Below are 27,040 nucleotides of genomic sequence, written 5' to 3'. Positions count from 1 at the left end.
GAGAGAAGATAAAGGATATATACTGCCAAATTCAAACAATAAGCAGTAGCAGAAGTGGTAAAAAAAAATAATATTCGTAGCTGCCAAAGCTGTTTGGAATCGTGGAAAACTCGGATCAAAATTGGAGGGAAAAATTATAATAATTTGTTTCATTATAACACGATCTTTGGAGGGAAAAATTATAATAATTTGTTTAATTATAACACGATCTTATATAAGTATGAAATTCCAGTCTTCAGTAAGTGCAACATGGTGTATTTGGTTTATGAAAAGGTAAACCAAATTGCACAAAAACTACCTAACAAATTGGAAGAAAAATCAGTAATTTCCCAGGCTGTATAGCCAAGCACCGCAAACCTAGAAACTATAAATTGTCATGCATCGGCTAAATTTATTAAACTCTGGTTAACTTTGACATGCCATTAAACTTGATTATATATAAAAGAGAAAAATATTTTAAATGAAACTTTTTACTATAGTATGATAAAATGATAGTTAAAGCATCGATAGTTTCTTTTGGGAAATAAGATAGATCCTTCAGAAATTTGCCATGATCAGCTAATCCAGAAAGTATAGACAGTAGGGCCCTTCAACTTGTATGCAAAACAGTGGAAAAGATTACTTATTCTGTTTTTTTTTATTTCTTAATACAATAATAATGTGTGAATATTAAAAGCATTATTATTGGATACAGTTAAGTGAAATGGCATTTTGTCAAAATGTTTATATCCAATACAGCTTTCATTTGTTTATGATTGCAACACCTTATCAAGAACACTCATAAACGAATGAATAAACAGCTGTGTTTAAGACAAATATTTTTATAAAACTGATGTTTTACTTGACTATATCCAATAACGATGCATGTAATTTTCAGTTTACTATCATAATAAAAAATACATACATACATACATATACCAAGGCACTCCCCCCAAATATTAATCTATTCAATTTTTTTTTTTTTATAAGTTAAAGGACACTGCTGTCTATACTCTCCAGATCAGCTGATTAAGGCAAACTTCTGAAGAATGATTTTTATTGCACAAAAGAAACAATTAATGCTTAAAGTAACACATTTAGTTAGAAGTATTTTATATTTTACCCAATGATACACACCTTTATACAGACTTGTTTCTATTCTGTCAAGTTATGAGTCATGTAGATTCGTTAATTTTAAGTTATTAATCTTTATAATATTCAGTAAAATGTTTTTTTTTTTTAATTATAATTAGCACATTATATTTGTTTTGCTTACTCTGGTGAGCTCATAGGAACGTATCTCAATGTTTATATTGGAAGTCAATGGGAAAATGCACTTCAACAAACTAATTTTTGCTTGATGAAAGTTTCTTAAAGAATGGCACTCAAACGGAATGCATTCGTATAACGGGGCATTGGTGTATTAATTAAGTATTGAACAAATGTACGATTCGCTACATCTCACGGTGACAAAAATATACCTTAGAATATAAACTCTCTCACTTTAATAAAAAAAAATTGTATTTTACTGTATAGCACCAAGAGTTAGGAAAATAAATCATATTTCCCTTAACTTATTTCTGCACTAGGGACCCATAACTTTCACAGCCTCACTGACTTTTGTTAAATCATAATTCGGCCAATAATCCTCAAATCCTTTTCCACTTTCAAATCCATACGGATTGAGGAGATGACGGTTGTATTGGAAAATTCTGAAAAGCAATAAATGCTTGTAAATCATACTTAAAAATGAATGATATCTGAATTATTACAATAGCCATGTATCTATAATCATAGTCAACAAAATTATAAGTCATAAATCAAAAGCAATGGGAAGGATATAGTTTAAGAAACTGACTTTTAACTTGTACATACTAAAGGTAATTTTTGAATACTCAAGATTCTCATTCTGGTTAGTGATTTCATTACACATTTTCATGATTACTATTGTTAAGAAATGGATATTTTACAGATAACAAATATGTTCATCTGTAGGGGAGTACAGTAGTGCCATCAGTGCACCTCAAATGATAAACAGTTGGCATTTTACTTATCAGGTATTTGCAGTGCCCTTTCGGCCCTTTACTGCACCTACTTTTTAGTCTTCTACATCACTTACCTTTTTCTTTCTTCCAAACAATCAATTTGAAAACAGGGAATCCAAAGATAACAATGTCTTGGAATTCCAAATGAAATGTTTGGCAATGTCGTCGAATCTACTGTTGTACGTTATCAGCTTTGTTTAGAAAATTATGGAACACAGTTTGAACATTTGCAACCATGCAGGAATGAAAGACTACATTAAATAATTTTAAATTACATTAAATTACTATTACAACTTATTTTATTTTCCTGAATTTAATTCAACTCCGTCAAAATGTATTTATGTCAATAAACACCTACTTGAACACAAAAATGTTATTTTCATTACAAAATAAATTTTTGAACATACTTACCTGGTAGTTATATATATAGCTTACGTCTGATGTCACGGCAGAAATTTCAAAACTCGCGCCAATCGCCGATTGGATAGCCAGGTGTACCACCTGTGCACCCTAGCGAGGTACCTCGAAACCATTCCATGTTTCCTCATATCTTCCATGCCTCTAGTCTCTAGAGGGGAGGAGGGTGGGAATTTAATTATATATAACTACTAGGTAAGTATGTTCAAAAATTTATTTTATAATGAAAATAACATTTTTAAACATAAGACTTCCCTGGTAGTTATATATATAGCTGATTAACACTGTGGCAGGATGTAAACAAAAACAAACCCCAACACCTTTGATCACTCTAACTTTCAAAATATCCCACAACACAAACTGTCCCCTTACTTTACGTCAAACTGGACTATTGCACGAAGGGAAAAAAAAAAAAAACATAACCTTAAAACTATATTCACCGCAACCAAAAAAATCACACATCATTAAACAGACTTAACCCAAACAGACAAAAAATAACAGACATATTTATATAGTATAATGGTGTGTGTGGTACACAAAAACTCACAAATAATCAGAAAACTTTACAAACCCAACACCAACAGTCCACACACAGTAACAAAAAATACTTAAACTCTAAAACAAATCCCTTAATACTAAAACACCAATCACATTCTATAACCCAGCAAAAATAATCAAAACTTAATACTAAAACATACGAGAAACTTCTTAAATATTTAATATTCGTGTGTGGCCACCATCGTCCACAGACTCCACACACTGGCAACAGTCCTTGTAGCCAATTGCCACAACTTCCAGACAAACAATAACATGCAGTCAATTAGACTGTCCAATCACGTAAGCGGTGGTCATCATCGTCATTATAAAGGAACAATCTATTTTACAGTCGGGTCATCAACGCTCAAAATTCTTTATAAATATATATCCCCAGTCTACTCCTATGTTCATAGTACGGTCCAGGTTGTCATCATCAAGCTATTCATCTATACAAGGCAGGCAAGCAACACCTTCTAGGCCTAAATTAACTCCAAAGAGTGTAAAGGAGTCCAAAGGAATCCAAAGGAGGAATTACAGCCTGCAATAAAAAAGAAAAATGCTTACGAACATTCCTAGCTAACTAAACTATCGCACTATAATCAAAGACAAATAATAAACTTTCTATCATTCATGATTGCGCCTAACAAAAATAAATGAAAACAGTACTTACTCCAATACAAAAAAAATCACTTTCAAGCCGGCTGGCGATGAACAAACAAAAACAACCGACTCCTGCTACAGTCGAATAGAAAATCCTTTCGCCCAAGACATTCATTACCGCCCTAACCTAGCTAAAAATGTAAACAAACAACCTCAAATATACCGACAGTCTTTCCCACTACAAACAATCATTACGCTAATTATCGCTTGTTCGGCGGCACGCACCGCGGACACACACACACATACATACCCGCACCCTCTCTCTCTCTCTCTTGAATAAAACTAAAGCAATAGAATTCTCTCTCTCTCTCTCTCTCTCTCTCTCTCTCTCTCTCTCTCTCTCTCTCTCTCTCTCTCTCTCTCTCTCTCTCTCTCTCGAGTAAAACTAAAGCAAATAAAATTCATTCTCTCTCTCGATTTGACAAAACTAAAGCAAATAAACACACACACACACACACACACTCTCTCTCTCTCTCTCTCTCTCTCTCTCTCTCTCTCTCTCTCTCTCTCTCTCTCTCTCTCTCTCTCTCTCTCTCTCTCACTCTCTCAATTTGGCAAATAAAGAAATAAATAAAATAAAATTAATCCTCCAAATTCCTCCCTCCTTACTTTGCCAAATCCTCACACAACACTTACCTATTTTCTCATTACCCAGTCGCAATCAGGAACAGGGTCTCGGCTTCAAATAACTGGGCCTTCATATACCTGTACTCTCTCATTCACTTCTTCCATGTCGTTACCATTCAACGTACTATTACGATTCCCGTCTATGTTCCGCTCGTCTAAGATATCATGCACTATTTCATCTACCTCAATTTCATCTGGCCCGAAAACCCCACTAATTTCTGTCAACAATTCATCCATTACATCTAAACCATTTTCTACTTCAACAAAAGAATCATTCATACTGCTTATCATTCTCCTATCTTTCATTCTCGTGTTCGTCATACGTTCTCTTACCTCATCTAACGAAAAACCACACACACTATAAGTATCATTCATACTCATCCAAGTTTCATCTGTATTAATGCATTTATCTTCCATACTCACCTGTACATTTACACCCTTGTCCTGCCTATTCTGATTCCCGCCAATAACTACAAAATTTCCCTGTCTTTTATCCCCAGTAAAATTTTCCAACTTCTTTTTCCTTCCATACTCAACTAACACCAATTGCTTATCTTCTAAACCTAATGCCTCACACATACTCGGTTCATAGTTGTTCGTTTTAAGCCAATTATTCATACCATTCTCCTGAATATATCTTGGTACTTCCCTCCATTTTCGCAACTGATTGTGGTGTGCCCTAACCTTTTCCACACTACCATCCACACACACTTTACCCAAAACATAACAACCCACTAGAACCAACATCCAACACCTCATATGGACCTTCAAACTTATCACTTACCTTATTGACATTCATTCTTCCTTTTTCAATTACTTCTTTTAACACTTTCTCTCCCACTTTGTAGCTTTCAAACCTCTCATTTACTTTCTTCCAAACATCTTTATCATTCTCAGACACACTCAATCTCGGTCTTACTATCTTTTCAAAATTCAACACAAACTTACACGGAGACATACCTGTACTCTTGTGCACCGTCGCATTATACGCCCACAACGCACGCCCAACATATAAACCCCAATCATTATCACATGTACTCATCATCTGCAAAATTTCTGTCAAGGTTCTTACAGTCCTTTCAGCCAAACCATTTGCACTTGGCACATACGGAGTCGAATACACATGTTCAATGCCCCATTCTCTTAACATTTGCTCAAACTCCCATCCAACAAACTCCGGACCATTGTCACTTGACATTTTCGCAGGCTTACACACACTCATCGGCAACATCACTTGACTTACCATTCTCGCTACAGTCTCACTCCTTTTATTCTTCATGGGTACTGCATACGCAAACTTGCTCATATGATCGACCATGATAATCATTCCCACATGTCTCCTCACAGTCACAGTTAACGAAACAATCAATCACAAACATCTCAAATGGTTCTTTCATACGTAACCTCAGAACAGGCAGACTTGCATGAATGCTCTGATACTTTCCCTTCTGACAATCATCACAAGTAGTCGCTACATCCCTACAAATTTGACTCAACCCAGACGTAAACAACTTCTCTCGCATGCATTCCCACAATTTATTCTTCCCCATATGCCCATACCTGTCATGCACTACCATACACATACTTACAGCTGCATGCATTGGAAATACGGGAACATATATATCTTCATCCATTCCCCAATGCAAAAAATACACTATTCTTACAAACAATACATCATTTAACAATTTTCTTATACACTTCCAAATCACACGGCCATTCTTCCACCCTAATACCATTTAAAATACATTCACGTAACCTATTTATTTCTAAACATTCACCTTGCATTTCTTCCACCTCTTCTTTGCTCAACAAATCTTTTTCACTCTTTGCAATATCAATCATGCCAACAAAATTTGCCATAAATATGTTATTTTTATAATAAAATAAATTTTTTAATATACTTACCCGGTGATTATATAAGCTGCAGCTCTGCTGCCCGACAGAAAAACTCTACGCTCGAAATCCGCCAGCGATCGCTATGCAGGTAGGGGGTGTACTTCAACAGCGCCATCTGTCGAGCAGGTACTTAGTACTCAATGTAAACACAGAACTCAATTTTCTCCTCGGTCCACTGGGTCTCTATTGGGGAGGAAGGGAGGGTCCTTTAATATATAATCACCGGGTAAGTATATTCAAAAATTTATTTTATTATAAAAATAACATTTTTCAATATTAAACTTAGCCGGTGATTATATAAGCTGATTCACACCCAGGGGGGGTGGGTAGAGACCAGCATTAATTGTTTACATTATTATGAGCTAAGGATTTCGTATTTCATTTTAGCAGTTATTCAATATAACAAACATAAAATAAATAAGTACCTGGTAAGGAAGTCGACTTGAACAATTACTCTGCCTTTTTTAAGTACGTCTTCCTTACTGAGCCTCGCGATCCTCTTAGGATGCTGAGCGACTCCTAGGAGCTGAAGTATCAAGGGTTGCAACCCATACTACAGGACCTCATCAAAAACTCTAATCTAGGCGCTTCTCAAGAAAAGAATTTGACCACCCGCCAAATCAACCAGGATGCGAAAGGCTTCTTAGCCTTCCGGACAACCCAAAAAACAACAATAAAAAACATTTCAAGAGAAAGATTAAAAAAGGTTATGGAATTAGGGGAATGTAGTGGTTGAGCCCTCACCCACTACTGCACTCGCTGCTACGAATGGTCCCAGGGTGTAGCAGTTCTCGTAAAGAGACTGGACATCATTAAGATAAAAAAGACGCGAACACTGACTTGCTTCTCCAATAGGTTGCGTCCATTATACTCTGCAGAGATCTATTTTGTTTAAAAGCCACTGAAGTAGCGACAGCTCTAACTTCATGTGTCTTTACCTTCAGCACAGCATGGTCTTCTTCATTCAGATGGGAATGAGCTTCTCGTATCAACAGTCTGATATAATAGGAAACTGCATTCTTTGACATAGGTAAAGAAGGTTTCTTAATAGAACACCATAAAGCTTCTGACTGTCCTCGTAAAGATTTAGTTCGTCTTAAATAGAACTTAAGAGCTCTAACAGGGCATAAGACTCTTTCTAGTTCATTTCCAACCATATTTGAAAGGCTTGGAATGTCGAACGATTTCGGCCAAGGGCGAGAAGGTAGCTCGTTTTTGGCTAGAAAACCAAGCTGTAAGGAACATGTAGCCGTTTCAGATGAAAATCCGATGTTCCTGCTGAAGGCGTGAATCTCACTGACTCTTTTAGCTGTGGCTAAGCAAACCAGGAAAAGAGTCTTTAAAGCGAGATCTTTAAAGGAGGCTGATTGTAGTGGCTCGAACCTTTCTGACATCAGGAATCTTAGTACCACGTCTAAATTCCATCCAGGTGTAGCCAAACGACGCTCCTTCGTGGTCTCAAAAGACCTAAGGAGGTACTGTAGATCTTTGTTGTTGGAAAGATCTAGACCTCTGTGACGGAAGACTGTTGCCAACATGCTTCTGTAACCTTTGATAGTGGGAGCTGAAAGGGATCTTTCTTTCCTCAGGTATAATAGGAAGTCAGCTATTTGGGTTACAGAGGTACTGGTTGAGGATACTGATACCGACTTGCACCAATTTCGAAGACTTCCCACTTCGACTGGTAGACTCTAAGAGTGGATGTCCTCCTCGCTCTAGCAATCGCCCTGGCTGCCTCCTTCGAAAAGCCTCTAGCTCTAGAGAGTCTTTCGATAGTCTGAAGGCAGTCAGACGAAGAGCGTGGAGGTCTGGGTGTACCTTCTTTACGTGTGGCTGACGTAGAAGGTCCACTCTTAGAGGAAGAGCTCTGGGAACGTCCACCAGCCATTGAAGTACCTCGGTGAACCATTCTCTCGCGGGCCAGAGGGGAGCAACCAACGTCAACCTTGTCCCTTCGTGAGAGGCGAACTTCTGCAGTACCTTGTTGACAATCTTGAACGGGGGGAATGCATAAAGGTCTAGATGTGACCAATCCAGTAGAAAGGCATCTATATGAACTGCTGCTGGGTCCGGGATCGGTGAGCAATATATTGGGAGCCTCTTGGTCATCGAGGTTGCGAAGAGATCTATGGTAGGTTGGCCCCAAGTGGCCCATAGTCTCTTGCACACATCCTTGTGTAGGGTCCATTCTGTTGGGATGATTTGACCCTTCCGACTGAGGCAATCCGCCATAACATTCATATTGCCTTGTATGAACCTCGTTACTAGAGAAAGGTTTAGATCTCTTGACCAGGTGAGGAGGTCCCTTGCGATCTCGTACAACGTCATAGAATGGGTCCCTCCTTGCTTGGAGATGTACGCCAAGGCCGTGGTGTTGTCCGAGTTCACCTCCACCACTTTGCCTTGAAGGAGGGACTTGAAGCTTTTCAAGGCCAGATGAACTGCCAGTAGCTCCTTGCAGTTGATATGTAACGTTCTTTGATTCGAGTTCCACGTTCCCGAGCATTCCCGACCGTCTAGTGTAGCACCCCAGCCCGTGTCCGATGCGTCCGAGAAGAGAACGTGGTGGGGGTCTGAACAGTCAGGGGCAGACCCTCTCTGAGGTTGATACTGTCCTTCCACCAAGTCAGTGCTGACTTCATCTTCTCGGAAATGGGGATCGAGACCGCTTCTAGCGTCTTGTCCTTTTTCCAGTTAACAGCTAGATGAAATTGAAGGGGACGGAGGTGTAGTCTCCCTAATGAAACGAACTGTTCCAGGGATGATAGAGTCCCTATCAGACTCATCCACTGTCTGACTGAACATCGTTTCTTCTTTAGCATGTTCTGGATGCATACCTGGGCTTGACTTGTTCTGGGGGCCGACGGAAAAGCCCGAAAAGCTTGACTGTGAATCTCCATCCCTAAGTACACTATAGTTTGGGATGGGACCAGTTGGGACTTTTCCATATTGACCAGGAGACCCAATTCCTTGATCAGATCTAGAGTCCACTTTAGATTCTCCAGACAGCGACGACTGGAAGACGCTCTTAGAAGCCAGTCGTCCAAATAGATGGAGGCTCTGATATCCGCTAAATGCAGGAATTTGGCAATATTCCTCATCAGCCTCGTAAATACAAGAGGAGCCGTGCTTAGGCCAAAGCACAGGGCTTGAAATTGGTAAACAACCTTGTCGTAAATGAATCTCAGAAAAGGTTGGGATTCTGGGTGGATGGGGACGTGAAAGTATGCGTCCCTTAGGTCTAAAGAGACCATCCAGTCTTCCTTTCTGACCGCTGCTAGAACTGACTTTGTGGTCTCCATGGCGAACGTCTGCTTTGTGACAAAGACATTCAGCGCACTGACGTCTAGCACCGGCCTCCACCCTCCTGTCTTCTTTACCACTAAGAAGAGACGGTTGTAGAAGCCCGGGGATTGATGGTCCCGGACTTTGACTACAGCTCCCTTTTGTAGCAAGAGAGACACTTCCTGCTTCAAGGCTAGTCTCTTGTCTTCCTCTTTGTACCTAGGAGAGAGATCGATGGGAGACGTTGCTAGAGGGGGTTTGTGGACAAACGGGATCTTGTACCCTTCTCTTAGCAACTTCACAGATTGCGCATCTGCGCCCCTTTTCTCCAAGATCTGCCAGAAGTTCTTGAGTCTGGCTCCCACTGCTGTCTGAAGAAGGTGGCAGTCAGACTCTGCCTTTAAAGGACTTGGTACCTTTCTTCTTCCCACGTCTCCCTTCGGCACGAGCACCTCCTCTGCTGGAGGCTCTGCCACGAAAGGGCGGAATGAATCTGGACGCTGGAGTGTCCATCCTGGGTCTAGATACGGTAGGCAAAGGGGTGGCTTTGCGGGCAGAGGACGCAACCAGGTCATGGGTGTCCTTCTGAATCAAGGAGGTAGCAATCTCCTTTATCAATTCCTCTGGGAAGAGGCACTTTGAGAGAGGAGCAAAAAGAAGTTCCGATCTCTGACACGGTGTTACTCCCGCTGACAGGAACGAGCAAAGGTTTTCCCGTTTCTTGAGGACCCCGGAAACGAACGAAGCCGCAAGCTCACTGGATCCGTCATGTATGGCCTTGTCCATACAGGACATAATGAGCAAGGAAGTTTCCTTGTCCGAAGGGGAGATCTTCCTGCTCAACGCTCCCAAACACCAATCCAAAAAGTTAAAAACCTCGAAGGCTCTGAACACTCCTTTCAACAGATGGTCTAAGTCTGAAGGAGACCAACATATCTTGGAGCGTCTCATGGCTAGCCTGCGGGGAGAGTCTACTAGACTTGAGAAGTCGCCCTGGGCAGAGGCAGGAACTCCCAAGCCGAGAACTTCTCCCGTGGCATACCAGACGCTCGATCTGGAAGAGAGTCTCGCAGGGGGAAACGTAAATGCTGTCTTCCCAAGGTTCTTTTTGGACTGCATCCATTCTCCCAACACTCGTAAAGCTCTCTTAGACGAGCGGGCGAGGACGAGTTTCGTAAAGGCAGGCGCGGATGACTGCGTGCCTAAAGCGAACTCAGATGGAGGAGAGCGTGGGGCCGCAGATACAAACTGATCAGGATACATCTCCCTGAACAGTGCAAGAACTTTCCTAAAGTCCAAGGAGGGTTGCGTGGTCTTGGGTTCGTCGATGTCCGTATGCGGGTCGTCAATGTGTGCAGCGTCGTCATCATCAGAGAGTCCATCATCTGAAAACTGAGGAGGAAGCGGCAAAGGAGTAGGAATCGGCTGGTCAGCTGAGTCCGGCAGCACGGGTGCACGCATGACTGAACCGGACCCAACGTCATGGAACTGTTGCCCAGTCTGTGAACTGGCAACAACCATAGCAGCGCGGGGACGCACAGCGTCTACTCCAGACTGTCTAGTCTGCTGTGGGCGAGTAGAGGTATCCACACTGGCTTGCGGAGGTTGACGCACCGCGTCAAAACAAAACAACTTAGGTTGTTGTTGTAACTCGCGAGCGTCAACGGAAGGTTCCGTGCGTCGCTGAACGTCAACATGCGGCTGGCAGGGTACACTGGAACGCATGGGTGGCGGGACTCTCACAGCTGGAGTGCGGGAGAAGGTAGCCTCAGCGTCCACTGGACGCACAACCGTGGGTGGTTGTAGGCTAGAGGTTGGCGTCAACCTTCTCCGCACGAAAGTCCTGCATTAATGACGTTAACTGTGCCTGCATGTTCTGCAGCAAAGACCACTTAGGATCTACAGTAGCAGGTGCGGCAACAGACGGTGTTACTGCCTGATGCGGTACCGCTTTGCCTCTCTTAGGAGGTGAACAGTCATCGGAAGACTGCAGCGAGTCCGAACTGACCCAGTGGCTACAACTGGGCCGTTGGACTTGCGCGGAAGGGACCGACTTGCGCTTAAGAGGCCGCGAGACCTTGGTCCATGGTTTCTTCCGAGAAACCTCTTCCGCAGACGCGGAATAAATGGGCTCTCTCGTCTTCGTGTGGGTGGGGCGATCTTGGTTAGATACGCCCGAAACCACGGAGGGAACGTCTGTTCGCTGATTAAAGCCTCTCGAACCCTTTGGTCGTACGACATTGCTTCTCCCCTGGGCTTGGGAGCTTGCAAGAGGTCCCGGACTGGGAGGACGACAGGCACGAACAGACGAACCCTCAAGCGCAACACTATCTATAACACTTTCCACAACACTACCACTCACTTTGTCACTACCCACTGCACTCTTACACTTCAACTCCTTGACGTCTGCCATGAGTTGGTTACGATCACTCGCCAATGACTCGACTCTCTCACCCAGAGCCTGGATGGCACGCATCATATCTGCCATCGAAGGTTGTTGAGTGCTAGAAGGGGGATCAGGAGCAACCACTACAGGGGAAGGAATAGGTTGTGGGGCATGAGGAGAGGAAAATTCAACGGAGCGAGATGAACTTCTCCTGACTCTATCTCTCTCTAGCCTACGTGTGTATTTCTGGAATTCGATAAAATCGAATTCCGAAAGCCCAACGCATTCCTCACATCGATCTTCCAATTGACAGGTCTTATCCCGACAATTGGAACAAACGGTGTGAGGATCGATAGAGGCCTTCGGAAGACGCCTTGAACAATCCCTAGCATTACATTTCCTGAACTTAGGGACTTGAGAAGGGTCAGCCATTTTGAATTAGTCAAAGGGGAATTCAAAATCTATCCAAAGTCGTCAACAAATAATCCAAAATCAACAAAAGAATGCAAGGATGTATTGAAGATAACGTCTGCAAAGCGAAAGCTCAAAACTAGAAATGTGTATATCACCAAATATGTGAAAACCAATCCAGTAAGCAACAGCGAATTTAGTAGGTCTTGCCGGTGGCACGACAGAGAGAAAATTGAGTTCTGTGTTTACATTGAGTACTAAGTACCTGCTCGACAGATGGCGCTGTTGAAGTACACCCCCTACCTGCATAGCGATCGCTGGCGGATTTCGAGCGTAGAGTTTTTCTGTCGGGCAGCAGAGCTGCAGCTTATATAATCACCGGCTAAGTTTAATATTGAAAAACGCTATTATCCTCAATTACTATTACCTTACAGCCATTCTTTAAAAGCAAAACCTCACCAACATCAACTGACACATTGTGCAACCTCAAAAAATCTATTCCTATAAAAAAAACAACTAGGCATTTCATTCTCTCCATTACAATGAAATTATGTTCAACTTCATACTCGTACACTGTCTTTTCACTTCCCAATTGTACCTCTCAATTTCCCTGATAACCGACTCATTTACTAATGACACTTGAGCACCCGTATCAATTAAACTACAATATTCATTCTCATTTATATTCACATATGTCATCATCCTTCCTTTAACACCATGCATGCATACATTTACTCTCCTTTCAATTCTGTCACTCACTTCGCTAATATGTTCATCATCATATTCACTGTCCTCCATACCCCCATATCTTGGATTAAGGTCACTTGCACCATTATCCTTCTCACTCAACAATTTGCAACATACCTCATAACATTGAATCCTCAAAATATATTCCCTATCATTCTCCTTACATGCCCTATATTCCATCGGTCGATTCCATCCAAAATACAAATACACAGTTACACCATACATCATACTTACCACCATTAATATCTTTGATAATAATTCCCCTTCTAGTACATTATTCTCCTCCTCGTATACCATTTCTTTTGACACTTCATTCATCACCCTTCTTTTAAGCTCAGTTACACTACCTGGTATTTCCCTATTTAACCCCTCCTGTATTAACTTGCTTAAACCCATTAGGATACACTTATATACCATATCTTCCCCTTCACAACTCTGCTCCACAACTAAACCTTCAAGCAACCTTTCAGAATTCTGATCACTCTCTTTATCTTCTATCCTCCCATGCATCCTCGACATCGCATCTGCTATCACATTTTTATTTCCCGGTACATATTCTAACCTAAAATCAAATTAATTCAAATCCTCTATAGTCCTAGCAACCCTTGCATTCACACACTCTTTCCTAATCATATACACTAGGGGCTGATGGTCAGTACGCACAATGAATTTTACACCATTGTCATGGGTAGATAGAATAATGTAGAAAAGAATGTTAAAACATGTGAATTTTTTACTCTTCAGAAGCAGAGAAAGAGGAGGTCCCGCTAGTGTTTACTGGAAACTGTCACCGTCGCTGATGGAGATCAAGATATTTATTAGATGTGCCTAGATCAGCAGACCTTGGGCATAACGATCGTCTGTTCGTAGCAATCCGAGGACACATAGGACAAGGAGAGCAGTGTTGTCGCCGAAGAATATACATTAACGGAAGGTAAACATATGTATTGCTTCAATTATAGCGCCATATGGATCATGATTACACCAGCAGAGCGTTCATGAAGATGTTATCAAAGAGGCGTGGTTTTAAGGAAAACCAATAAGGATGAAGAAAGGAGAAAATTTCCTTATATGGAATTGTCCATAGTTAACCCCTCCCATACAGGGCTATATAAAGTTCAACGAGAACGAGAGAAGGGGAGTACGAAAGATAGAACGAGAGTATGAAAAGTAGAACGAGAGAGAGAGAGAACGAGGGAGAACAAGCACAGGGAAGGAGAGAGAACGTAAGGACCAGAATGCAGACGTGACCAGCCTTACGACAACTTGTCCGAGATGTCAGAATGAGTTGACCCCTGCCGTTATTACCAACCACGAAACGCCCAGACCTGAAATATCTACGTTCCTGTCAACCGTCGAGAGCTGCTGTGAAGAATACGACTTTTTAAGTATTATTTGTCTACCTTCTTGACTGTTCCCCTATTTGCTGGAGTGTAGTTTAATCAAATGATTTTCTTTGTTTAGTTCAGTGCTCCCTTAAGTACTCAATCAAGAAACATTGACCTTTGACTAGTTGTAAATAAAATTATGTTTTCTTTAGCGAGTTTTCTTTCTATATTCCCTTTTATCAATGTGCGTAGTGGTTAAGTAATCCTAATTTAATTAATCAATTCAAAAGAACCTGGTTCGATCCCCACGAGGATCATAACAGTTGGCGACCCTGCCAGGATTTTCGACTACATAACCAATTGAAAACTGGGAGAATATAGAAAGAAGCAGAATGAGTGCGATTACGAGAGATTTGATAGATTCAGGTAAACTTCTTGGTCTAGATGGCGATGATCTCCGTGATTATGTTCTTAAGAGAGAACAGGAAGTGTTTGACAAGAGACGAAAGAGCAGCTGAAAGATAAGAAAATGAAAGACAGCGTAAGCATGAGTTAGAAATGGCTCGTTTAAGACAAACTCTTCATAACAGACGGTCAGGTAGCAGATCAGGGAGTAATTCATCTTTAAATAGTGACACTGATAGTTTAGATATGAGTGCAGTGCTCAAACTAATACCATAATTTGATGAGGAAGATGTTACTAAATATTTTATGTCTTTTGAAAAATTAATGAACAGAGTAGGTTCTCCCAAAAAACAGTGGACTTTGAATCAGTTTTAAGTGGTAAAGCACCTGTGTATAGTTGTTTGTCTGAGGATGAAAGTGAAGATTATGATACTGTGAAAGAAACCGTACTTAGTGCATACAGATTGGTACCAGAGGCGTAGCGTAAGAAGTTTAGAAGTTTGAAAAGAGATGATACTAGTACTTATGTAGAGTACGGAAAGAAGTTAGAAAGATTGTTTTGTGATTGGTTGACTTCCGCTGATGTCGATAATTTTGAAGATCTCACAAACTTAGTTTTGTTAGAAAGTTTCAAAGATAACATATCCCCAGACATCAAATTATATATAGAAGATAGGCATGAATGAATGAATGATTTAAAGTTTTCAGGCATCCTGACATCTAAGGTCATTGACGTAGAAGATAGGCGTGAAACATCTTTTGCCGATGCTACGAGGTTAGCAGATGAGTACAGTCTTACACATGGTTTAAGTGGCAGTAAAAAAAAAACGGTCTTTTGTCAAGTAAGGCACAACATAGTAAAGGTAGTTCTAACAATAACGATAATAGGAACAGGGATTATTATTATTATTATTATTATTGTTACACATGTGGTAAAGAAGGTCATATTTCTCAGTACTGTAGGAGCCAATGGGTAGTCAGTAATTCAGAGGTCACTTGTTACACTTGTAATAAGAAAGGGCATATAGCTAGGAATTGCACAGTAGAAAGTACAAATGTGAAGAAACCTGTGTCACTAGTTAATAATCTTTCTTCAGGAAGGAATAGTCTCTTGAAAGAAACAAGGAAACATTATGGTGAATTTTTGTCTGAAGATTGTTTCTTCTCTTAAAGGAGGTGATTCAAGGGAAGTAGTTTTGCTTAGGGACACAGGAGCGGCCGTATCACTCGTTAGGAGAGAGAGTGTACCAAGGAATGTAATAATCAGCTTGAAAGAAAAAGTTATGCTAGGTGGGTTTCCGAACACTTGTGTAGTTTGTCCTTTGTTAAAGATGAAATTGAAAAGTCAGTTAGTGTCAGGAGATGTAAAACTAGCAGTCGTGGATACCTTGCCCGTAGACGGCGTTGACATTATTGTTGGTAACGATTTAACTACCTCCAAGTGTGTGAACCCTATTTTAAGTGAAGTTCAAGTGCCTGAAATGATAGTAACCAGGTCAGGATTAGATAGATATTGACTACGGTCATAGGTTGTTCGAGGATTCGAACGTAGGTAATAGAGGCAGTGATGATGACCTTAGCATGAGTGTAGCTGAGGAAACCGACTCTATAAATGTTGATAATGTGAGCAGAGATGATGATGTAGCTGTTGAAAGAAGTAATGTACAGATAGACAATGTAATAGGCCCATGTAATAGCAGCTGTAGTGTTTCAGAAACTAGCATATTGAATAAGGATGAACTAGTTCAGATGCAGAGGGAAGATGAAACACTAACTAGAATTTTTTAATGTGAATTGGATGATGAACCTGAAAATGTTTGTAAGGAAACATTTAGTTTAAAAGACAAACTTTTGTGTCGCTATGTTCATCCTAAGACAGGTAGTAAAGAAGAGGTCATAGAGCAATTAGTAACTCCTAGGAAACTTTGTGAATCAATTTTGAAATTAGCACAAGGGCATTTAGGAGTAAACAAAACATTCAAGTGTACAAGTAAAGCGTACTTTTGGCCTAAAACGAAAAGTGATGTGAAGAGATATGTTTTAAGTTGTCGCGCATGTCAAATGGCTGGCAAACCTAGTCAAGTAATTCCCAGCGCTCCATTATGTAATATTCCATCGGTAGGAGAACCTCTTGAGAATGTCGTAATTGATATCGTAGGCCCTTTGCCCTCTAGTAAGGGAGGGAATATCTATCTATTAACAATCATTGATGGACTAACACGATATCCAGAAGCAATCCCAGTAAGAAATTGCAATGCAAAAACTGTAGTTAAACGCTTGCTGAACTATTTCTCTAAATTTGGACTTCCTTGCGTTATACAGAGTGATAATGGTAGCAATTTTGTATCAAAGTATTTCAGAGATAAAATGAAAGAGTTAGGGATTAAACATGTAACTTCCACCCCTTACCACCCTGAATCGCAAGGAATTGTTGAACGTTTTCATCAAACATTGAAAAGTTGCTTAAGGAAGTTGTGTAATAATTTTGAACATGATTGGGAAGAAAAGTTACCTTTTGTCTTGTTGGCTTTACAATTAACTCTTAATGACCCACGGGATTTAGTCCTTTTGATTTGTTGTTCGGTCACATCGCCAAAGGACCTTTAGAAATTTTAAAGTGTAAGCTAATGCAAGAAGAAAGTAGAAAGGATTACATACAGAATATCGAAAATCACAAAGAGGATTTAAGGAAAGCCTGGCAGTTGGCAAAAGAAAATGAGAGCAACTGTCAAGGGGAAACTAAAAGGAAGTACGATCTTAAAGCTAAAGACAGAATTTTCCATGTGGGTGATAAAGTCTTAGTATTAGTCCAGAAAGAAGGTCTCTCATTATCTTATAAGTTCGAAGGTCCATTTCCTATCATAGATAAAAGGGGAAATTTGAATTACTTAATTGATATGGGTAGGCGTAGAGCTAAGTGGTTGCACATCAACTTGCTAAAGAAATATAATGAACGTCCAATGCCAGTTGTAACCGTGTCACAGAAAGAGATTACTTTTGAGAAGAACTCTGATGTTCTTAATAATTTCACGTTGTTTAATTCTAGCTTAGAGGAAGAAAAAACACGGGAATTATTCAATGTGTTTTCAAATTATCCAGAAACTGTTAGTGATAATTGGGTTTGACTAATCTTTTAGAACACGATATTGAGTTGCAGGACACAAAACCCATTAGACAAAGTCCTTATCGTCTAAGCCCAGAAAAAGCAAATTCAGTCTGACAGGAAATTAAGTATATGCTAGACAATGGTTTGATTGTTCCTAGCGAAAGTGACTGGTGTTCTCCAATAGTTCTTGTTAAGAAGGAAGATGGATCAGATAGGCTGTGTATTGATTTTAGAAAAGTGAATAGTGTTACGAAACAAAGTAATTTTCCCCTCCCCAGGATAGAAGATTGTTTAGATAAAATAGGAAATGCCAAGTTTATTTCTAAACTTGATTTGGCCAAAGGTTATTGGCAAGTACCTTTAAGTAGTCGAGCACAGAAAATATCCGCTTTCATAACACCTTTCGGTAATTATGGACCCAAAGTTATGGTTTTTGGTCTACGAAATGCAGCGAGTACTTTTCAAAGATTAATTAATAGTTTTAAATGGAGTTGATAACTGTGTCGTGTATTTGGATGATCTTGTAGAATTTTCAAATACGTGAGAGCAACATTTACGCATTTTAGCTAAAGTATTAGCAGTCCTTGAGAAAGCAAAACTTGTTTTGAATCTGAAGAAATGTGAATTCGGAAAAACCTCGATCACATATTTGGGTCATAAAATGGGTCTAGGTAAGATTTGTCCAAAAGATGGGAACATAGAGGCTATCATCAACTTCCCAATCCCTACCAGTAAAAAACAGGCAATGAGATTCATCGGAATGATTTCATATTTCCGCCGATTTGTTCCTAATTTTTCAGAAATAAGTGCTCCATTAACTAATCTTTTCAAGAAAGGACGTAGTTTTGTATTTGATAATGAATGTATCGAAGCTTTCAATAAGTTAAAGGCCATAATGATTCACGAGCCCGTACTAATGTTGCCCGATTTTAGCAAGGAATTTAATTTAGCGATAGATGCAAGTGATATTGGCATAGGAGGAGTTCTGTTGCAAGAAGTGAACGGGACCAAGCACCCTGTAGCTTATTATTCGAAGAAGTTAAATAAAGCACAGCAGAATTATTCAATTATTGAGAAGGAATTGTTTAGTTTAGTATCAACTTTACAACATTTTGAGATTTATGTACGTAGTGGTCATGTTTTAACTGTGTATACTGATCACAATCCATTAGTTTACTTAGATAGGTTTAAGAATAAGAATAAACGTCTCATGCGTAGGAGTTTAGAATCACAAGATTACAATTTAAAGATAGTTTATATAAAGGGAAAGAATAATGTAATAGCCGACAGTCTTTCTAGAGATTTTTCAGAATGATATGGATGTTTGTTTTCTTTCTGTTTTTTTTTTTTTTTTCTTCTATCAACAAGTAAGAGTGTGTTTTGGTTTAGTTACATGATACGAGAGTAATGAAGTAATTGTCTCTCAGTTTAGGGATACAGTAAGTGATTTTCTCCCTTGATAATTTTGTTTAAAAGAAAAAGAAAAAATCAGTAGATTTTCCTTTTTTTTCTTTTTAGGGGGACGTGTCATGGGTAGATAGAATATAGAAAAGAATGTTAAAACGTGTGAATTTTCTACTCTTAAGAAGGAGAGAGAGAGGAGGTCCCGCTAGTGTTTACTGGAAACTGTCACCGTTGCTGATGGAGATCAAGATATTTATTAGATGTGCCTAGATCAGCAGACCTTGGGCATAACGATTGTCTGTTCGTAGCAATCCGAGGACCCATAGGACAAGAAGAGCAGTGTTGTCGCTGAAGAATATACATTAACGAAAGGTAAACACGTCTCGCTTCAATTATAGCGCCATATGGATCATGATTACACCAGCAGAGTGTTCATGAAGATGTTATCAAAGAGGGGTGGTTTTAAGGAAAACCAATAAGGATGAAGAAAGGAGAAAATTTACTTATTTGGAATTGTCCATAGTTAACCCCTCCCATACAGGGCTATATAAAGTTCAACGAGAACGAGAGAAGGGGAGTACGAAAGATAGAACGAGAGTATGAAAAGTAGAACGAGAGAGAGAGAGGACAAGAGAGAGAACGAGGGAGAAGAAGCACAGGGAAGGAGAGAGAATGTAAGGACCAGAATGCAGACGTGACCAGCCTTACGACAACTTGTCCGAGATGTCAAAACGAGTTGACCCCTGCCGTTATTACCAACCACGAAACGCCCAGACCTGAAATATCTACGTTCCTGTCAACCGTCGAGAGCTGCTGTGAAGAGTACAACTTTTTAAGTATTATTTGTCTACCTTCTTGACTGTTCCCCTATTTGCTGGAGTGTAGTTTAATCAAATGATTTTCTTTGTTTAGTTCAGTGCTCCCTAAGTACTCAATCAAGAAACATTGACCTTTGACTAGTTGTAAATAAAATTATGTTTTCTTTAGCGAGTTTTCTTTCTATATTCCCTTTTTTCAATGTGGGTAATGGTTGAGTAATCCTAATTTAATTAATCAATTCAAAAGAACCTGGTTCGATCCCCACGAGGATCGTAACAACCATACAAAAATACTTTCAATCCTTTAACACAAAATCGTATTGCAGCCAATTTCCTGTCAATCGTCGAATACTTCCGCTCAGCTTTATTAAATGCTTTACTAACATACGCTATTACTCTCAATTGCTCTTCTCCATTTACTCTCTGCATTTGAACCAAACAACCAACCATACTAACCCCATTCGCATCCGTATACAACTCTAGCGTATTCGCATTTTCACTATAATCTGGAAATGCCAAAGTGACGCCTTTCGCGGCCTCTTCCTTCAATCTTTCAAACGCTTCTATCATCCGATCATCCCATTTTAACTTCGTACTATTCGTTTTACCCGTCCATTCATTCAAAGGCTTCCCTATACCTGAACAATCTCTAACAAACTTGCGACCAAACTCAACCAAACCAAGAAAACCTCACAACTCATGCACAGTCCGGGGACATGGAAATTCTCGCACCTTATTCACAAACTTGTCACTCTTCCTTATACCAGATTCACCCACTACATGCCCAAGAAATTCCACCTCCCTGGCCAACCATGTACACTTCTCAAGGTTAATTTTCACACCAACTTCAATTAACCGCCTCAACACGGCCTCAAACAACTGCATATGTTCCTCAACAGTCCCGCTCGCAATCAGAATATCATCTATAAAAACAGTCACCTCCTGTTGATCAAACCCAGCCAAAAGAACATTCATCGCCATTTGGAAGGCAGTAGGCGCATTAGCAAGACCAAAACTCAACCTTTTAAATTGAAAGTGACAATTTGTACTTGAAAATGCGGTAATGGGCCTGATCCCCTCTGCCAGAGGCATCTGGTAATAGCCCCGCACCAAATCTAATTTAGTAAAAACTTTCATTCCATGCATCTTATAAACACAATCAGACACCACATTCATTGGAAAACGTTCTTTAACAGTCACTTCATTTACCTTCCTATAATCAATACACATGCGTAAACTTCCATCAGGCTTTCGTACAGGGACAATAGGGCCATTCCAGGCACTCTCACTCCTTTCTATTACATTCATACACTCTAATTCCTGACACTGCTCCTCTATCTCTTTGGCAATAGGCGGAGAAAAATGCTTGGGACGCTGATATATGGGGGTATCATCACTGAGAACTATTTTAAATTTTGGCAGGTCTGAACCCCTCCCCCACAATCATCGTCACCGAGACTCATAACTCTCCGCTTATCCCATAACATCTTAAGCAATCGTACCCTTTCGACCTCACTTATACTCTCATCTAAGTTAATTCTTTCTTTCAACGTATCGTAATCCTAATCGTCATCGTTCTTAACCTTACCAGCCATTACCTGTCTCGCCTTAACATATCTTTCATCCTCTATATTGATCAGTGTATACATACATCCCATGCAATCGCCCTCACGTATACCACGTACTCTCTTCCTCCTAACACTCGGCAACAACCTTACACACACCTGGGGTTCCTGCATATTCATAACACCATCATATATATACGCACTTGTTTTCACCAAATTACCTGCTTCCATACCTTCCACTACATATTCATCCTTGTCACTATTTGAAATTCCCAGACTGCTCAGCCAAGCAACTTTTACACTAATAACCTCACCTTTCTTACCCGATAACTTTACACTTTCCTTTGCTACCAACGGCACTCCCTTCCACACCTTTGTACTCACTCTGCCGTCTTTCTTTAAATAAAATTCCCCGCAAATGTTACCTTTAACCTTTATTTCTATTATATTCACACTTGGATGTACAATCATACCACATTTTTTTCAGAAATTTATACCCAAGCAGTACGTCATATTTCTCATTCACTCCCTTGACCGTATAAAAATCATTATCCTCCATCATCAGCCCCCCAATCATAACATTTTCTCGCAACTTACCTTGCATAGGCATACGCAAATTACCAATACCTTTTACTTCACACTTACATCCCTTAAATTCAAAAACCTCTTTTACCTTATCATATGCACTCCTAAACATTAAATTGACACCACAACCAGTATCAATCAAACCAACCAACTCTACACCATTAAAAATCATTTTCACACTCATACAATCATGTGCTCTTTCCCTCATCACATCTTCATGCAATAAACCCTCACGAACATGCATCACATTCACTCTCCACACAAGAGGACTCGCCCAGCTGAACTCTCTGATTAATTAGTTTCCCAAACATCCTGGCTGACTTGATCCCTTCTTCCTACAACCCTTAGCTACATGCCCATCTGCACCACATTAAGTACACTTAACACAATTACCACAAATCACATTCATACGATTACTCCTACATCCACTTGCTACGTGCCCAGTCATACCACACCGATAACACTTAACCACTTTCTCTTTCTTACAGTCGCTAATACGATGCCCTGTCTCTCCACACCCGAAACATGCTCCTAATGCCCATCTACACTTGTTCTTTTTATGTCCTACATTCCCACACCTTTAACACCTCTCTTCACGGATACCAATACCTAACCTAACTTGCTGCGCACTAGCACTTCTAACTCTCCAAACTTGATTTCCCTGTCTAAATCCTTCATTTCTTGGCATGGGTATTCCTACATTATTCACCCTAACACTTCTATCTACTACACTATCAGCTACCCTCATTGGCCTTCTCATAACAGCATCTCTAAAACTAACAAATTCTGGCACACTTTCCTCCATCCCATTTCTTACACTCACAGATTTACTTTCTTTCATACACCTATCCAACTCGTAATCCTCATCTATCTCTAAAATATCATCCCAAGTCAATCTCTCTCTAGTCCACCTCATTTTCTCCTTCCGTTTCAAATTAATAAACTCACACACACTCTCTGGTACTGTACCCAAAAACTTCTCCATTTGTTCCTTATTTTCATTTATTCCTTCGTCCCCATACTTCTTTCTAGCTAATGTTTCTAACCGACATACATACATCGAGATTGCTTCACCCACCTTCATTCGTGCTTCATCAAAATCATTTTTTCGCTTATACCTAACACTACCCTTCATACGTTTTACCTGTTCAATTATTCTCTTCTTTACACTTTCATACTCAACCTCTCCTACACTCATTATCACCCCATACATCGTCAACAAATATCCTGACAAAAATTCTCCCAACTCCCTGGCCCAAACTCTCTTACTATCCCCATACTTAGCCTGACAAAACTTTTCATATTCCTAAAGAAGTCATATACACCCATACTGCTATGTTCATTAAACCTTTCACACCTAGGTACCTCTCTCATAAACACTGTCTTACAAACTTCCTCTACTTCATTCTCACTACTATCTTCACTGCCTACTCCCTTCTTGTTGCCTTCTTCCTCATTTGAATACAATGAATCTAATTCTACACTCAAAGTCCTATCTTTAACTATTCCCTTCTTACCCTTTTTCTTACTTACCACCTTCACCCATTCATGATCATCCTCACTCACACCCTGACATTTCTTCTTTTCTTTCTTCACATTATCTTTACCTTTCTTCTCATTCTTCCTATCACCCTTCAATCCAATCTTACTTTGTCTAGTCCCTTTACTTTCAATATCACTATCACTACCTTCCCCATTATCACTTACCCTATCCTCTTCCACCATCAACCCATTACCAGAAGCAGAAGCCACTCCTCCGACTGCACCTTCACCCATGACAGTTTTCATCATCCCCATTACTTGCGCTAACATAGCTTCCATTCGTTTCTCATTTTCCCGCATCCTCATCTCAACACCCTCTTCCACTCTCTCTACAGTTCCCTGAAGTTTCCTAAGTTTCCTTTGCATCTCCTTATTCTCACAACTTAACCTCGCATTCTCCAACAACAACCTCTCCTCTTGCTCATTAGACAACCATAATTCCTCCTTTAAAATATGTAACTGTTCTTCCATTTCCTCCATTTCGATACCATTAATATCTTAAGTCTAATTCCTAAACCTATTTTAATACCCTTGTCCAACAGTCCAGTTTCAATCCCTCCTCGACAGTCCCTGGACCCTTAGGTCCCTGTTCGGGCGCCAAATTTATGTGGCGGGATGTAAACAAAAACAAACCCCAACACCTTTGATCACTCCAACTTTTAAAATATCCCACGACACAAACTTTCCCCTTACTTTACGTCAAAATGGACTATTGCACGAAGGGAACAAAAAAAAAGAACATAACCTTAAAACTACTGTATATTCACCGCAACCAAAAAAAAATCACACATCATTAAACAGACTTAACCCAAACAGACAAAAAATAACAGACTTATATTTATATAGTATAACGGTGTGTGTGGTACACAAAAACTCACCAATAATCAGAAAACTTTACAAACCCAACACCAATAGTCCACACAAAGTAACGAAAAATACTTAAAAACTAAAACAAATCCCTTAATACTAAAAAACCAATCACATTCTATAACCCAGCAAAAATAATCAAAACCTAATACTAAAACATACGAGAAACTTCTTAAATATTCAATATTCGTGTGTGGCCACCGTCGTCCAGACTCCACACACTGGCAACAGTCCTTGTAGCCAATTGCCACAACTTCCTGACAAACAATAACGTGCAGTAATTGAATCAATTAGACTGTCCAATCACGTAAGCGGTGGTCATCATCATCATCAAGTCATCATCATCATCATAAAGGAACAGTCTATTTTCCAGCGGGTCATCAACGCTCATAATTCTATGTAAATATATATCCCCAGTCTACTCCTATGTTCATAGTACGGTCCAGGTCGTCATCATCAAGCTATTCATCTATACAAGGCAGGCAAGCAACACCTTCTAGGCCTAAATTAACTCCAAAGAGTGTAAAGGAGTCCAAAGGAATCCAAAGGAGGAATTACAGCCTGCAATAAAAAAGAAAAATGCTTACGAACACTCCTAGCTAACTAAAGTATCGCACTATAATCAAAGACAAATAATAAACTTTCTATCATTCATGATTGCGCCTAACAAAAATAAATGAAAACAGTACTTACTCCAATACAAAAAAAATCACTTTCAAGCCGGCTGGCGATGAACAAACAAAAACAACTGACTCCTGCTACAGTCGAATAGAAAATCCTTTCGCCCAAGACATTCATTACCGCCCTAACCTAGCTAAAAATGTAAACAAACAACCTCAAATATACCGACAGTCTTTCCCACTACAAACAATCATTACGCTAATTACCGCTTGTTCGGCGGCACGCACCGCGGACACAAACACACATACATACATACCCACACACACACACACACACACACACACACTCTCTCTCTCTCTCTCTCTCTCTCTCTCTCTCTCTCTCTCTCTCTCTCTCTCTCTCTCTCTCTCTCTCTCTCGATTTGGCAAATAAAAAATAAATAAAATAAAATTAATCCTCCACAACACCTTTGGTGGAGGGTTAGAGACAGCCAATATAGTTGTAATTTTTTACTTAAGAGTTAATAAACAAACTTAAGGGTTCGTACCTGATAAGGAAGCTGACTTCAATGCATTCTTTTATTATGTCCGCTCTCCTTATGAGATCCAGCGATCCACCCAGGGGGCTGAAGACCTTTAGGACCGGTCAAACCGGTCTAAAAACCTCTATGTGACAAGACCTCTTCCAATACCCTTGTTCTGGGCACTCTCAAGGAACAAATTGACCACCTGACTAAAATCAATGATTGTGGAAGACTGTCGCAATCTCCACAAACAACCACAAAAATATAAAAGTTCCAAGAGAAGAAAAAGGTATTAGGATTATGGGAACGTAGTGGTGGATCCTTCCCCCACTACTGCACTCACTGTTACGAATGGTCCCAGAGTGCAGCAGTCTTATAAAGAGTCTGGACACGTTTCAAATAGTGGGAAATGAACACAGATTTACTCCTTCAAAAGGTTGTGTCCATAAAGGTCTGCCACAATCTATTCTGCTTGAAGGCCACTGAAGTTGTTACAGCACTAACTTCATGTGTCTTGACCTTTAAAAATTTGAGGCCAGTCTCACTGTAATGCGTATGAGCCTCTCTTATAAAAGTCTGATGAAGAATGAAAGGAAATTCTTGACATCTGTAATGAGGGCTTCTTGATCGAGCACCAAAGAGCTTTCGACTTGCCTCGCAACTCTTACATTCTTCCCAGGTAGAACTCCAGGGCTCTTACTGGACACTAGACTCTCTCCAACTCCTCACCAACCACATCCGAGAGATTCAGAAACTCAAAAGCCTTGGGCCAAGGTTGAGAAGAGCGGTCATTCTTGGCGAGGAAGCCTAACTGCAATGAGCAGATAGCTTCGTTATCTCGAAAGCAAACGTTTTTACTAAACGCATAGATTTCACCGACTCTTTTAGCTGTCGCAAGACTAACAAAAAATAGAGTTTTCATCATGAGGTCCTTAAATGAAGAAGAATTCAAGAGCTCAAGCCTGTCACTCATAAGGAACTTCAGGACTATATCCAGAATCCAAGCTAGCGAATGCTGGTTGTTTCGATGTTTCAAATGATTTGAGAAGTACCTGTAGGACTTTATCATTCGAAAGGTCCAAGATACTGTGCCTGACTACAGTTGCTAACACACTCCTGTATCCCTTGATGGAAGAGGATGAACAAACGAGATTCCTTCAAAGGTACAACAGGAAGTCAGCAATCTGAGCTGTAAAGATACTGGAAGAGAAAACAGAGTTGACTCTGCACCATTCTCTAAAACCTCCCACTTGGATTGATAAATCCTGATGGTAAAAGTCCTAATT

At 40.0% G+C, this 27,040-nt stretch overlaps 1 protein-coding gene across 6 annotated transcripts in view; it reads right to left on the bottom strand.

Annotated features, from left to right (window-relative positions):
* Nucleotides 1-920: 920 nt before the first annotated feature.
* The window catches only part of LOC137623199 (transmembrane protein 135-like), a 232,253-nt gene continuing 206,133 nt past the window's right edge, over nucleotides 921-27,040 (bottom strand). For 5 of the 6 annotated variants that reach the window (XM_068353909.1, XM_068353903.1, XM_068353904.1 and 2 more), the window contains one exon: nucleotides 921-1,691. In XM_068353909.1, coding sequence (XP_068210010.1) covers nucleotides 1,565-1,691 — 127 coding nt within the window. In that variant the 3' untranslated portion in view covers nucleotides 921-1,564. Of the gene's footprint in view, nucleotides 1,692-25,149; nucleotides 25,172-27,040 lie in introns of those variants that run through there. The other variant, XM_068353908.1, reaches the window with a different exon arrangement.

This window comes from Palaemon carinicauda, chromosome 30, assembly GCF_036898095.1.
Source record: "Palaemon carinicauda isolate YSFRI2023 chromosome 30, ASM3689809v2, whole genome shotgun sequence".
Classification (NCBI taxonomy): Eukaryota; Metazoa; Arthropoda; class Malacostraca; order Decapoda; family Palaemonidae; genus Palaemon; species Palaemon carinicauda.
The sequence above is the reverse complement of the archived record's forward strand: the minus strand, read 5'-3'. Positions and strand labels throughout refer to the sequence as shown.